This window comes from Notolepis coatsorum (genome assembly GCF_963971535.1).
Source record: "Notolepis coatsorum genome assembly, chromosome: 15".
NCBI lineage: Eukaryota > Metazoa > Chordata > Actinopteri > Aulopiformes > Paralepididae > Notolepis > Notolepis coatsorum.
The window spans coordinates 64,633,105-64,647,778 of NC_140179.1; the positions used below are offsets into that span (position 1 = coordinate 64,633,105).

Below are 14,674 nucleotides of genomic sequence, written 5' to 3' on the forward strand. Positions count from 1 at the left end.
CTTATAACTTCATCAAAATTAGTCTGATTATCCTAACACTGATAACATAGAGTCCTTACCTGACATCAGATGGTATCCAACTGGTCTATTCCAATTCCTGATCACCATTCGAAAAAATCGATAAGTGTATAGATCCAACGCGATACAGTAGAACTCCATGATCAGCGGGGCTCAGAGGCTCCAGAATGAACTGTGGTAACCCCGGCTGGATCAGTGGACTGGAAAATGTGGAGTACCGGTTTTTTTCCCCCATCCATTTTCATTGAGTCCATTCCAAAATCCCTTATGTCATCTGAAAGACGATAGGGGGCGCTTTTTTCCACATATGATCTCCGGCGGTGCTCGTGTATACTCGGGTAGGCTCGCGTGATGCAATATGATTTCAGATCGCTAAAAAAAAAAAATAATAATAATTCAGAGAAATCTCGTGAGTGGCTTTCAACCACATAAAAATAAACCTGAGATATCTCGTGTGTGGCAGTTAAAGTGTTAACATGTGCTAAACACCATATAACTCATCAACATGTTCTAAACACCATGTAACTCATTAACGTGTTCTAAACACCATGTAACTCATTAACATGTTCTAAACACCATTTATACAATGGCATGCACATTTCTTGATTCTGATTGGCTGAAACAGTTGTTTCAGACGTTGTTATTTCGTATAACACACTCCACGTGACCCCAGAACCCGCCCACAACCGAATAACTTTTTTTCGAATAACTCCGCCATTCATCCTTTTTGTGAATGAAACCAACATGGCGGACAATAATCTTTATGAATCGATGTATTGATTGCGTCATAACGATTTCTTACAGCCAAGTGGAATACGTTAGTTGTTTACACAATGTTGGATTATGTAATGTATGTTTGTCATGACTCATTGTGAAACAAAATATAAATCGCAGGATTTATATGATGTGTGTTGTTAGATGGCATTCGTTGTACAACCTCCCTCTCCTTCAAAAGGACACTGTCACACGATTTCACTGTCCCGCACAGGTTTGTTTGCAATCAGAATCAAGAGATTTGCATGCCATTGTAGAATGTTATTAACACACTGTTTCCCCCCACAAGGTTTACAAAAGCCCCGATGGGAGTCAACTTCCTCGCCTCCATGTTACCCCGAATCTGTAAAGCCGTGGGCACCGACACGATTTACACCAATCATTGTTTGAGAAGCACCGTTGTGCAAACATTTACGAATGCAGGCTTCCAATCGAGGGATATTATGTCTGTTACTGGCCATAAATGTGAGTCTTCCCTGCAATCATATTGGACCCCAAATTTTGAAGACAGGCGAAATTATAGCCATGTTCTTGCAGGCTCATCTGCACAAAAGCGCATTGCAGAAGGTGCAAAAGGTTCTGAGAATTCTGTTCCAGCTAAGAGGCAAAATAACGACACAGATTTTTTCACAAACTGCACTATAACCGGGAATGTTACCATCAATAAACCATAATCACCCTACAAAAACAGTACTGTATTTGTAAATCTGGTATGTCATAAATGTATAGATGTAGCAGTACTGTCTATCTGTATGTCATGTATGTCTATGATGCATTGAAAATGGGGGACCCTAATGTAAACAAGACGAAAGTCTTTCTCTGGTCTGCATCCCCTTAACAATTGTGTGTATTGAGCTGTACTGTATTGTACCCATTCTGCAATCTGTTAATACAATTTCCAATCAATCAATCAATCAATCAATCAAATAACAACCGGTAACTTCACTGTTAGATGGCATGCTTTGTAGCAACCTGCCTCTGCAAAAGGACACTGTTGCACAAAGCGATTTCACTGGATGTCCCGGACACAATGGAAGTATGGATATATTCGTAACGAATAATTTAAAAAAGATACCGCTAACTGGAATATGTTAGTTGTTTACACAATGTTGGATTATGTAATTGGTTTGTCATGACCCATTGTCAAAACAATAATACATTGCAGGATTTATATGAAGTTTGTTGTTAGATGGCATGCTTTGAAGCACCTCCCTCTGCTTCTAGACACAGAGGCAACTTTAATTTTTTTGGACCTACTTTTTCTGCGGATGGTTTTGTGAATAAATCTCCATTATGCTTCAATTACTGTGTGTTTATTGTATAGCAATAAGGTTGGGTGAATTCGGCCATTGTATAAAAGACATTACATCACTTGAAGTTGTGTGTTATACGAATTAGATCATACCTAGGGGGGTCTAACGACCCTTGGCTGCGCCTCGGGCCTAACAACTCACCACCATGTCCTGCCTCACGCAGAGGAGAGCAGACCTCTAGTGAACTGGAGATATTTACTTAACTATTTTCAACTGAAGTCGGCCCAACTTGAGGAACGTTGAAGAAATGGTTAAGTGTCACTAGAGGTAGGCTCTCCTCTCTGCAGGGGTGTAAAAAGTACCCAGAATTTATACTTAAAGGTCCCGTGTTTTGCTATTCCTTTCATTATTTGGGCAATGTTACAGAATTCCTGTGAGTCTATGGAACACATCTGTAAGTTTTATTTTTTTTAAATGCATTGTTTTGTATTTCTAATCAAGTACTCTAAAGCAGCATTTTTCCACTTCAAGATTTCAAGCTGTTTTGGGCTGGGCTCCGCCCATAAGCGCTTTGAGTGAGAGTCACCCACAGCACTGGCAGACAGAGAGAGACATAGAGAGATTGAGGGGGATACTAATTAATTTCGCCGCGGGGCATAATCTCACAGGATAATGCATTGGTAACTTGTTTCAAATGACAATATATACCCCTGTGAATATTATTGCACAGATCGGAATACGGGCACGCGCGTGGGAGCGTGCGCAATGATATTTTGCAGCAGGTTGACAGTGATATGCGAGTGCTCCCGACTGAGTGTGTGTGCTTCCCTGCACACGGTCGGGAGTGTGTGTGTGTGGGGTGCTCCATGTCCCTCTCTCTCTCTCCCTCTCTATCTCTCTCTCTCCCTCTCGCTTGCTTGTTCTCTGCTCTCTCTGTCGGCACCCGCGTCACGTCAACCCGTTTGAGGAAGTGTCAGTATTTCCACTCGCTGTTTAATTTGTTTTATCCACTTTTTCTCCTCCTGTTTTTCTGTATTTTTCCTCCCATCCCAATTTAGTCGTTATGCCAATTCCCCCCTCCCCTTCCTGGTCGTTGTGTGCATGTGCCCCCCACTGGTCGGTCTAGGGAGCCCTGAAGTCTATCACATGCTTCCTCCGATACATAGGAGACAGCCAGCAGCCTCTTTTCACCTGACAGCGCGGACTCTCATTGGTGAAGTGTAACGCGTGGGAGGTCACACTACCTTCACCATTTCCCTCCCTCGCTGTGCAGGCGCCCTGACCGACCTGTAGGAGTCGCTGTTTACAACGACCAGATTGCCACCCACCGGCTTCCCTCCCGCTGACACCGCCAATTGTGTCAGTATGACGGCTGGCCAAGCCGGAGGCACCGCTGACAGCCGGATTCGATACCAGTGTCTCTGCGGTGGTAGACAGACGCTTAGTCTGCTGTGCTACCCGGCCGCCCCCACTCGCTCTGTTGTTGAGCGAATGGTTGAGTGTGGCTACAACCATAGATGGGGCGTTAGTTCTACAACCATAGAGGGGGCGTTAGTTATGCAGATGAGAATTCTTGGACGTCACAGGTACGCGAAATTCAGAATAGCTTAGTTCAGTGAGGGAGGATCTCGTGAACTCGAGACTGGACTGATGAGCCAAAATGAGAATTAGAGACACAGACCCCATTGATACAAACCCACATTGCTAGAAAACAATGCTAAACACTGGAAAATGCCATTTATAAGACACGGGACCTTTAAGTGAAAGTATGGGTACCGTCTCAAAAGTACTCAAGTAAAAGTAAAAAAGTTTCCACTTTTAAATCTACCGTAACACATTAATTGCCAAGAACGAGTATACTCGTTTTTGGGATAGTTATTTCGTTTTTTCGCTATATCTATTCATAATTCGTGTCTGCAGACCCTTCAGACCCTGTCTGAGCTGGTCAACACCACCCTCTACTGCCATGCGGAGCTATTGCACTCCATTGAAAATGGTCTGGTGTGTTTTCAGAGCCGATCTGATCCGCGGGGGCGGGGTTTAAATACTCAGGCGAGCCAGGCCTTTATAACGATGGCATGGGACACTAACCCCGCCCACCCGTTCATGTGTAACGCTCGGTAATGTCGGGGACACGATCGCTGTGGATAACTAGAATTATGATCAGATCATTGGATTCTTTTTTTTGCATTACATCAGAGACAAGGTAATGACTCTACTGTATATATAAAACCTTGCGTTGATCTGATATTTCTTTCTCCCGCGATCAAAGCTATCTGTGTGTGTGGCTGTTTACCGTTGAGTGCAGGAGGCGGCGGGGGGAGCGGCGCGCTACGAGGGCCATTTCATGTATGCACGCGGTATAAAACGGAAATGTACGGATGAAAAAACAATCTGTTTTGTGCATGTTGACTGGAAGCAACTCACTGACAATCGACGGGTGTATTAGACCCATAGCTATAATATAAGATATATTTTAAGCACTCGCAAATGTCGCAGTCTAAAACTATATCCATTGAATAAAGACCTGGTGCTGAAGGGGGATCAGCGCCCCCTGCTGCTGACGGTCAATGTGTTAAGTACTAAAAAGTAAAAGTAAAAACTTTTTTTCTGACGGTCTCTTCTGATAGCAGGTGTTTAATCAAAGATCCCCGCTTTCTAGTCTTGCACAAGGACCAATCAGCATGAGTATGGGCGGGTTAATTTTCCATTGATGGGGATTTGATTGGCTGTTTTTAAATAAAGTTCGGCCGCAGGATTAATAACGTTAACGTTAGTTCGGCCAGAGAAACAAATATACTAATTAAAATGGACCTGCGAGATTTGTACTTTGAACTTTGTAGGTCTGCATTTTAAATATAAGGAGTAAAAAAGTATTTTTTTTCTCTGAAATGTAATTGAGTAAAAGTACAAGTATACAAACCTAATAATACTCGAGTAAAGTACAAATCCCCCAAAACAGTACTTAAGTATTGTAACGAAGTACAACACCCCTGCCTCTCTGTGACGTAATGCTCTCCCCTCTGTGATGTCACTAGAGGTCTGCTCTCCCCTCTGTGATGTCACTAGAGGTCTGTTCTCCCCTCTGTGATGTCACTGGAGGTCTGCTCTCCCCTCTGTGATGTCACTAGAGGTCTGCTCTCCCCTCTGTGATGTCACTAGAGGTCTGCTCTCCCCTCTGTGATGTCACTAGAGGTCTGCTCTCCCCTCTGTGATGTCACTAGAGGTCTGCTCTCCCCTCTGTGATGTCACTAGGGGTCTGCTCGGGTGCTGATGCGGCTGAGCTCTCGAGACACTGGTATACATAGGAAAATCTACAAAATGACCCTTTAAGGTTAAGAGATTGATGAGGTTGATTTGACCTCGGTCTGTCACGTTTTACCCAGGACAGATGTCAGATTAACTCGTAAAGCAGTGGGTTGGTTTTGGTTTGATATTGGTTATGAGTCAACTCATTCATTTAAAACTTTTGAAGTGTATATGTTTAGTTTGAGAGTGTGTGTGAGTGAGATCTAATTGTAGAAGCCCACCTGATCTACATAATCATCTCGATTGGCCATCACCAGGAAACCCCCGTCATCCAGAATGACACAGTCCACGTGCTGGAATCACAAAAAGACATTGGATTGAACCACTGTCATATGAAGGGGGACAGTGATGGGGCTAAGAAATAACATACCACCTTGATATAATAGCAAAGAAACATATAAGACAACTATTATTTTTCTTAAAATTCGAAATGTTCTAAAATATCAATGTCCCATTCTTGAGCCCATAGCCTAACCAGCCCCATTCTAGCTGCTTAGCCCTCCAATCCAAAAGGTTTCGGCCACATTTTAACTGATCAATCAATTACCGATCAAACCGTCTTACCTCATCATTCCTTTGACATCCACAGATCTCATCATGGCACTACAAACAGAAAAAAGAAGATCATTTATGAATCGTTGTTCAGTCCCCACTGTGCGTGTGCAGTAGACCAGAACCTGGACACGGTTCTGGTCGGCCCGCGATGAGTTGTTAAGGTGTAAATGTTTCATTTGGTCCGGATCCAATACAGTTTTAAAGCAGCCTACAACATCACACAGCACTCTGCTTTTTAAGCCCCATGGGCTGAGCTGTCGAGTTAGGAATGACAGCTTGTTGAAAGCTTGCTATGCTACTGGTTGCACGGCAACTGTTTCATGTTTCTCTGAATGCAACGTTGGGGCCCTAAATTGGCCCTCAGTCACCACAACTCTGAGAACCCCTGCAGTAGAGTGATGAAGAGTGATGAAGAGTGATGAAAAGTGAGTAAACAGGAGGTGTGTGTTAAGGGGCCATGTCCACAAGGGACCTGTTGAGCGCGGGCTTTTATTTGTTCTCTCTCACTTGTTTAAATGGAAATGCCGCACTATCACGCGTTGCCAACACCCGAGCTTAACACGGGCACAGTTCCCAGGACAAAAACAACCTGGGAATGTGCTTCATGTGACATTTATTAATAATTCCATTCCAAAAAATACAAAAATATTTCAACTACTAGATAACAGGTATTAGGGGTATATCCTGTATAAGACATTTAACTAAATGGTGATTTCATTGGATATGCACTGTTAATTAATGCTTGTATATCTTATCGTGTGTTGTCATGTTTGTTTATATGTTTGTTTAAAAAATAATAAAAAAAAGAAATACAAAAAAATATATATATTTCAACTTTTAGCTAAAGACAACCACACTTCTAGAGTTTGTAGTCACCCCCGACAGCAGCCATGTCCAGCGCTTCGCCTCGAGCAGCTATTTATAAATATAAACAGAAACATGTCTTCAGTGGCTAATAAAGGCTTAACACGACCCCCGAGTCCCGTTCGCTGGACTCGTACTCACGTCCGTTCTCATGGTGGTGTTGATGAAACGGGCCATCCAGGAACTGATGTCCAGCTTGACTCCCACCACTAGTGAGGGAAACACAAGAAGAAGACATGATGTTGACTCCCACCACTAGTGAGGGAAACACAAGAAGAAGACGTGATGTTGAATCATGACAGACCTTCATTTACATTTACATTTAGTCATTTAGCTGAACGCTTTTATCCAAAGCGACTTACAAGTTTTGTACAACAAGACAGCAGGAAGGGTACAACTCTATCAGCTGAGTAACAATGTTCATCAAAGTGTTGAGTGCAGTGTAGGTTATTTTATTAGGTGCATGACAGTAAGGTTAATTAGGGTTATTATATAAAAGAAATCCATTTCAGATAATGGTTGAAGAAGTGCGTCTTTAGTCGACGGCGAAAGATTGGACGGGTTTCGGCTGTCCTAACTGTGGTGGGCAGTTCGTTCCACCATTGTGAGGCAAGGACTGAGAAAAGGCGGCTTCTCCTTGATGACCCTCCCGGAGCTTGGATAGAAGTAGGTCTGAGGCGGCCAGAAGATGCAGAGCGTAGGGGTCTTGAGGGTGTGTAGTTAGAGACCATTGACCGGAGGTAGGCGGAAGCGGTTCCCTTTGCCGCACGGTATGCCAGGTCGAGGGCCTTGAAGCGGATTCATGCAGCAATGGGGAGCCAGTGCAGGTCCCTGAGAAGTGGGGTGACATGGGCTGACTTCGGTAGGTTTGAGATCAGGCGGGCCGCTGCGTTCTGAATGAGTTGAAGAGGCTTGGTGGCAGTGACCGGGAGGCCAGCGAGCAGTGCGTTGCAGTAGTCGAGGGGGGAGATGACTGTTGATTGGACGAGGAGTTGGGTGGCTTCTTTTGTCAGGAAGGGGTGGATCCTTCTGACGTTGCTCAGGAGGAATCTTCAGGTTCTGGTTGTGACAGGGGCGCGGGAAGTGGGGGTGCGGGGGGTGCTCCAGCTGGCGGGGAGTGTAACTGCAACTCCCGCACCCCCAAGTCTGACCGACTTCCTGCGTCCTTGGGATGTGATGTTGATTCATGACAGACCTTCATGTTACCTCGACTCCCCTGGACCCGGAGAGGAGAAACCTGGCCAGCGATCACACAGGCTGACATGGCAAGATGGTTTTTTGCCAGAGTGACAGATTGAATATAAAGATAGAAATTAATGGAGAATGAGGGAATACATGTGTGCAAGTATGTGTGTGTGTAAGTATACAATGAAATGCGGGTGGTCTTGCCCGCAACGATGTGCAATACAGTGGTACAACATATAATAGAATCCAATAAAAACAACATTGTGCAATAACAGGTAACAGGTAACATGGTGTGACATCTCGGTATCTGTACATAGTTATTTACAGAGCATATAGGACATGCTAGGTAGCTTTGGTAGTGCAATACACTGTTAATGTTGCTATACTAATTTAAAGTGGCCTTTCCTTTTGGCAATAAGTGTGGGTGAGTGCGGCATGAGTGTGTGCCAGCTCATGTTAAAGTGTTAAAGTGGCTGCTAGTGCACAGCGTGCGTGTCGTGTGTGTGCTCATGTGTGCTTGTGTGTGGATAGTTCAGTGTTCTGTGGCACTCAATGTTCATTGTTCAAGGCTCTGATGGCCTGGGGGAAGAAGCTGAGCCTAAGCCTCTCTGTCCTAGTAGCTGGGGTTCGCAGGCGTCTGCCTGACCTCAGCAGCTGGAACAGGCTGTTATTGGGGTGGTGGGGGTCTTTCATTATTCTGCAGGCTCTGGATTTGCACCTCTTGTTGTATAGAACCTGCAGGGGAGGTAGTGCAATACCCGTGGTACGCTCGGCTGAGCGCACCACTCTCTGTAGGGCCTTCTTGTCCTGTGCCGTGCTGTTTCCATACCAGGCAGTGATGTTTCCAGTCAGGATGCTCTCTACAGCTCCTGAGTAGAAGGACTGGAGTATCTTCCCCGATACTCTGAACTTCCTTAACTGTCTCAGGTGGTAGAGGCGCTGCTTCGCCTTCTTTACTACTGTGTCTATGTGTGTTGACCATGTCAGATCCTCTGAGATGTGGACCCCCAGGTACTTAAAGCTGCTCACCCTGTCCACGGTAGCCCCGTTAATCATCAGTGGTGTGTGTGTCTCCTGCTGTCCTCTCCTATAATCCACGACCAGCTCCTTGGTTTTACCAATGTTCAGGAGCAGGCTGTTGTCCTGGCACCAGCGTTCCAGTACCTCAACCTCCTCCCGGTAGGCCTTCTCGTCGTTGTCCGAGATCAGCCCCACCACCACCGTGTCGTCTGCGAACTTCACTATGGAGTTGGAGCTGAACTTGGCCACACAATCGTGTGTGTAGAGTGAGTACAGCAGGGGGCTCAGAACACAGCCCTGGGGGGACCCGATGCTCAGGGTGATGGTGTTGGAGGTCTGATCCCCCACCCTGACCGCCTGGGGTCTTTCGCTCAGAAAGTCCAGTACCCAGGCGCTCAGGGCGGAGCTCAGACCCAGCTCGATCAGCTTGTCCACCAGTCTGGTGGGGACTATGGTGTTGAACGCTGAGCTGTAGTCAATGAACAACAGTCTCACATAGCCCCCCTTCTGACGGTCAGACAGGGATGGTAAATTATGAATTTAACCCCGACGATCAAAGTGTTAATATGACGTTATTATTATTATTATTATTATTTATCTCCGACTCCTGCACCCCCAAGTCTGACCGACTTCCCGTGTTCTTGGGTTGTGATGTTTATTCATGACAGACCTTCATGTTACCTCGACTCCCCTGGACCCGGAGAGGAGAAACCTGGCCAGCGATCACACAGGCTGACATGGCAAGATGGTTTATGTGCCAGAGTGACAGATTGAACATAAAGATAGAAATTAATGGAGAATGAGGGAATACATGTGTGCAAGTATGTGTGTGTGTATGTCTGTGTATGTCTGAATGTGTGTGTGTGTGTGGTGCATGCGTATGTATGTATGTATGTATGTATGTATGTATGTATGTATGTATGTATGTATGTATGTATGTATGTATGTATGTATGTATGTATGTATGTATGTATGTATGTATGTATTAGATTCGATTATTTAATGACTGTATGAATGTATGTATGTATGTGTGTGTGTGTGTGTGTGTGTGTGTGTGTGTGTGTGTGTGTGTGTGTGTGTGTGTGTGTGTGTGGTGTCTGTCTGTGTGTGTGTGTATGTCTGTGTGTGTGTGTGTGTGTGTGTGTGTGTGTGTGTGTGTGTGTGTGTGTGTGTGTGTGTGTGTGTGTGTGTGTGTGTGTGTGTGTGTGTGTGTCTGTGTGTGTGTGTGTGTGTGTGTCTGTGTGTGTCTGTGTGTGTGAGTGTGTGTCTGTGTGTGTGTGTGTGTCTTCACCTGCAGGCTTCAGTGTGATATCATCTAGAGTAATATCTACAGCTCTGCTCATCAGGACTGAGTCATCACTCACTGCAAGAAGAGAAAGAGAAAATGTATTATTGTGTGTACACACGCACACACATGCACACACACACGCACACACATGCACACACACACACACACACACGCACACACACACACACACACACGCACACACATGAATGTTGGTCATTACTCACCATTCTCCTTGTTAGCGAGGTATGGTGTGGGCGTGAAGACATATAGATCGTTGTCCAAACTCCTCTTATAGAAACTCGACTCATATGTCTCTGCATCTTCTGTCCAATACTGTCCAGAACTGTAACACACACACACACGCACGCACGCACGCACGCACGCACGCACGCACGCACGCACGCACACACACACACACACACACACACACACACACACACACACACACACACACACACACACACACACACACACACACACACACACACACACACACACACACACACACACACACACACACACACACACACACACACACACACACACACACACACACACACACACACACACACACACACACTGTCATTACGCTGTCAGACCATATGAAAACTGATTTATTATAAAAACACAGTCCAAGAGAAATGTGGTCTATTTTCTTCTCTACTTTTCTCTTCTATTGTGATGACAGTGGAAACAAGCCTCTGGCTCTATTGTGTAAAGCCTCTATACTTTTACAAGAATCATGTGTTTAGTGTTTTTATCAAAACAGTTCAATCATGCATGTAGTATATATTACCCGGTCTACTTGTGTCATAGTGAACAGTGTGATAGTGAACAGATAGTGAACAGAGAGTGAACCGTGTCATAGTGAACAGCAGGGGGTGTAAAAAGTACCCAGAAATTATACGTAAGTGAAAGTATGGGTAGCCTACCGTCTCAAAAGTAAAAGTCAGAGTATCTGGCTAAAAACACACTTGAGTAAAAGTCAAAACGTTTCTACTTTTAAATGTACGTAAGTACTAAAAAGTAAAAGTAAATTTTTTATTTTATTCCGGGGCAATGAAATGTTCCGTTTCGTCCTCTTCGTCACTCGTACTATCATTTGTGGCCATCTTCTGTAGCTCGTCACTCTGACTGTCTATTCTTCTGATAGCAGGTGTTTAATCAAAGGTCCCGCTTTCTAGTCTTGCACAAGGACCAATCAGCATGGGTATGGGCGGGTTCATTTTCCATTGATGGGGATTTGATTGGCTGTTTTTAAATAAAGAGCGGCCGCAGGATTAATAACGTTAACGTTAGTTCGGCCAGAGAAACAAATTTACTAATTAAAATTGTTGGACCTGCGAGATTTGTACTTTGTACTTTGTAGGTCTGCATTTTAAATGTAAGGAGTAAAAAGTATGTTTTTTTCTGCTGAAATGTAATTGAGTAAAAGTCCAAGTATACAAACCTAATAATACTTGAGTAAAGTACAAATCCCCAAAACAGTACTTAAGTATTGTAACAAAGTACAATTACTCAAGTACTTTACACCCCTGGTGAACAGTACCTTCTGGGATAGACCCGTGTGATCCCTCCATCGGTGGCAACAAACTTGGCCAAGACCACCGCTCCTGAAAGACAGGAAAGATTAAACGCCTGTAAGACTGTAGCTATATAAAAAAAAACTTTGGAATGCACTTAATGCTCGGATGACATTTATAGTCATTTCAAAATACTTCAGCCATCTGTGTTAAATTCCTGTCACTGTGGCCCTTCATTACGGACGAGCGGGGTGAGAAATAACCGAGGCTGCATTCCACGAGGCCGTGAAACATGATTTAGACTCAGTTTGAGAAGCGCTGTGCTCAGCGTGTGGGGTTGGTGCTCGACCAGGGCTGCTCATGGGCACATGGGCAGTCCTTTCTGGCCCTCTGAAGGGTTCTAAAGGGTTCTAAAGGGTTCCAGAGACTTGAGATTGGAATTGGTCTATTCGTATGTATTTTGATTAAATGTGAATTGGAGAGGCGGTCGGGTGGCGTAGCGGAGATTGCGCTCGTCACCAATGCAAGAGGCTGCGGTCTCGACTCCCGGAGTCAGCATTGCCCTGCGGCTTGGGCCGGTCGTCATACTAACTCGTTTGGCTGAGTTAGGGGGAGGGAAGTCGTGGGTGGTAATCCGGCGTTGCCAGGTGAAAAGAGAGCCACTGGCTGTCTCCGCATGTGTCGGAGGAAGCATGCGGTAGACATCAGGGTTCCCTTGTACCGACCAGTAGGAGGAACATGCGCACAACGACCAGGTAGGGGAGGGGGGGGAATTGGCACAACAACTAAATTGGGATGGGGAGAACATTTTTAAAATCAGCGGAGAAAAAGAGGATACAAAAAAAAGTGAATTGGAGAGAACTTGCTTTCAGTAAGGTCAAGTTAATAATGTTAACAAACATGACATCGGAAGCATTTAGAGAAATAATAACAATGTCAGCCACACATGGACCCACGTTACGCTCTGGCCCTCGGCCCTCACTGTCTAACCACTCAGGCCGACTTTTTGACTCACGGTAGCTCTTTCTGTTTCCAGATCTGATCAGATCGGATGTGATGCAGCGTCCAACAGCAGTCTGTTCACCAGCTCCACGTTGCCTGGAATACAATCAAGCTTTATTTGAAAAATGATCACAGCGAGTGAGTTTTCTTGCTTAGTGAGTTTAAGTGACTCATCTTAGAAGGAGATTTGTTGTTTCAGACACTGACCAAGTAGCCTGCTATGAGTCAGATAACTCACATGGGACCAGAGAGATAATAACCAGAGAGAGAGAGAGAGAGGGAGAGAGAGAGAGGAGAGAGAGGGAGAGAGGAGAGGGAGAGGAGAGAGAGAGACAGAGAGAGAGCGCGAGAGAGAGAGACAGAGAGAGACAGAGAGAGACACACACAGAGAGAGAGACAGAGAGAGAGAGACACGCACACAGAGAGAGAGAGACACAGAGAGAGAGAGAGAGAGAGAGACACAGAGAGAGACAGAGAGAGAGAGAGAGAGACATGCACACAGAGAGGAGAGAGACACAGAGCGGAGAGAGAGAGAGGAGATGAGAGAGAGAGAGAGAGAGAGAGGAGAGAGAGGAGAGGAGAGAGAGGAGAGAGAGAGGGAGAGAGAGAGAGAGAGAGAGAGAGAGAGAGAGAGAGAGAGAGAGAGAGAGAGAGAGAGAGAGAGAGAGAGAGAGAGAGGAGAGAGAGAGAGAGGGGGGATTAAAACCTTGAAACTTGTATTCCAGACAATGACTCAACATGTCTCAGGCCATAATATACAATCATAATCATTATTGTGGAATAACTCACTCCCTTGTCTCATGAAAATGTGATATGAACAGTGTTAAGGTTGTAAAAAAAAAAGACAAAATAACAAGTTACACTACTAGTACATTACTTTTGTGTTACACCCTAAATGCCCAGCTTGGTATTTATTTCCACCCAGTTCCCAAAAAAAAAAAGGAATCCCAACCTGAGCATGACATGAGAGAAAAATGGCCACTGTGGTGAATAATGGTCCATGGACTGGGAGGCAGCGATCTGCTGTATAGCCATGCATGTTGCTCTCCCTTCAGCTGTCTCTCCCCCCTCTCACTCCAGCTTGTCTCTCCCCCCTCTCACTTCAGCTCTCTCCCCCCTCTCACTTCAGCTGTCTCTCCCCCCTCTCATCCCCTCTCACTTCAGCTGTCTCTCCCCTCTCTCACTTCAGCTGTATCTCCCCCTCTCATCCCCTCTCACTTCAGCTGTATCTCCCCCTCTCCCCTCTCTCACTTCAGCTGTATCTCCCCCTCTCATCCCCTCTCACTTCAGCTGTATCTCCCCCCCTCTCACTTCAGCTGTATCTCCCCCCTCTCCCCCCTCTCATCCCTCTCACTTCAGCTGTATCTCCCCCCTCTCATCCCTCTCACTTCAGCTGTATCTCCCCCCCCTCTCCCCCCTCTCACTCCAGCTGTATCTCCCCCCTCTCACTCCAGCTGTATCTCCCCCTCTCATCCCCTCTCACTTCAGCTGTCTCTCCCCTCTCTCACTTCAGCTGTATCTCCCCCCTCTCCCCCCCTCTCACTTCAGCTGTATCTCCCCCTCTCCCCCTCTCATCCCCTCTCACTTCAGCTGTATCTCCCCCCTCTCACTTCAGCTGTATCTCCCCCCCTCTCCCCCCTCTCACTTCAAGCTGTATTTCCCCCTCTCATCCCCTCTCACTTCAGCTGTCTCTCCCCCCCTCTCACTTCAGCTGTCTCTCCCCCTCTCACTTCAGCTGTCTCTCCCCCCTCTCACTTCAGCTGTATCTCCCCCTCTCACCCCCTCTCACTTCAGCTGTATCTCCCCCCCTCTCACTCCAGCTGTATCTCCCCCCCTCTCATCCCCTCTCACTTCAGCTGTCTCTCCCCCTCTCTCACTTCAGC

At 45.8% G+C, this 14,674-nt stretch overlaps 1 protein-coding gene across 1 annotated transcript in view; it reads right to left on the bottom strand.

The window, feature by feature from the left end:
* LOC311241382 (voltage-dependent calcium channel subunit alpha-2/delta-1-like) overlaps nucleotides 1-14,674 on the bottom strand; it is a 334,844-nt gene that overhangs the window by 31,963 nt on the left and 288,207 nt on the right. The window contains 9 exon segments of the mRNA XM_084330186.1: nucleotides 5,576-5,647; nucleotides 5,919-5,957; nucleotides 6,915-6,982; nucleotides 10,270-10,341; nucleotides 10,491-10,609; nucleotides 11,816-11,871; nucleotides 11,873-11,879; nucleotides 12,805-12,833; nucleotides 12,835-12,887. Of these exon segments, the coding sequence (XP_084186312.1) occupies nucleotides 5,576-5,647; nucleotides 5,919-5,957; nucleotides 6,915-6,982; nucleotides 10,270-10,341; nucleotides 10,491-10,609; nucleotides 11,816-11,871; nucleotides 11,873-11,879; nucleotides 12,805-12,833; nucleotides 12,835-12,887 (515 nt within the window).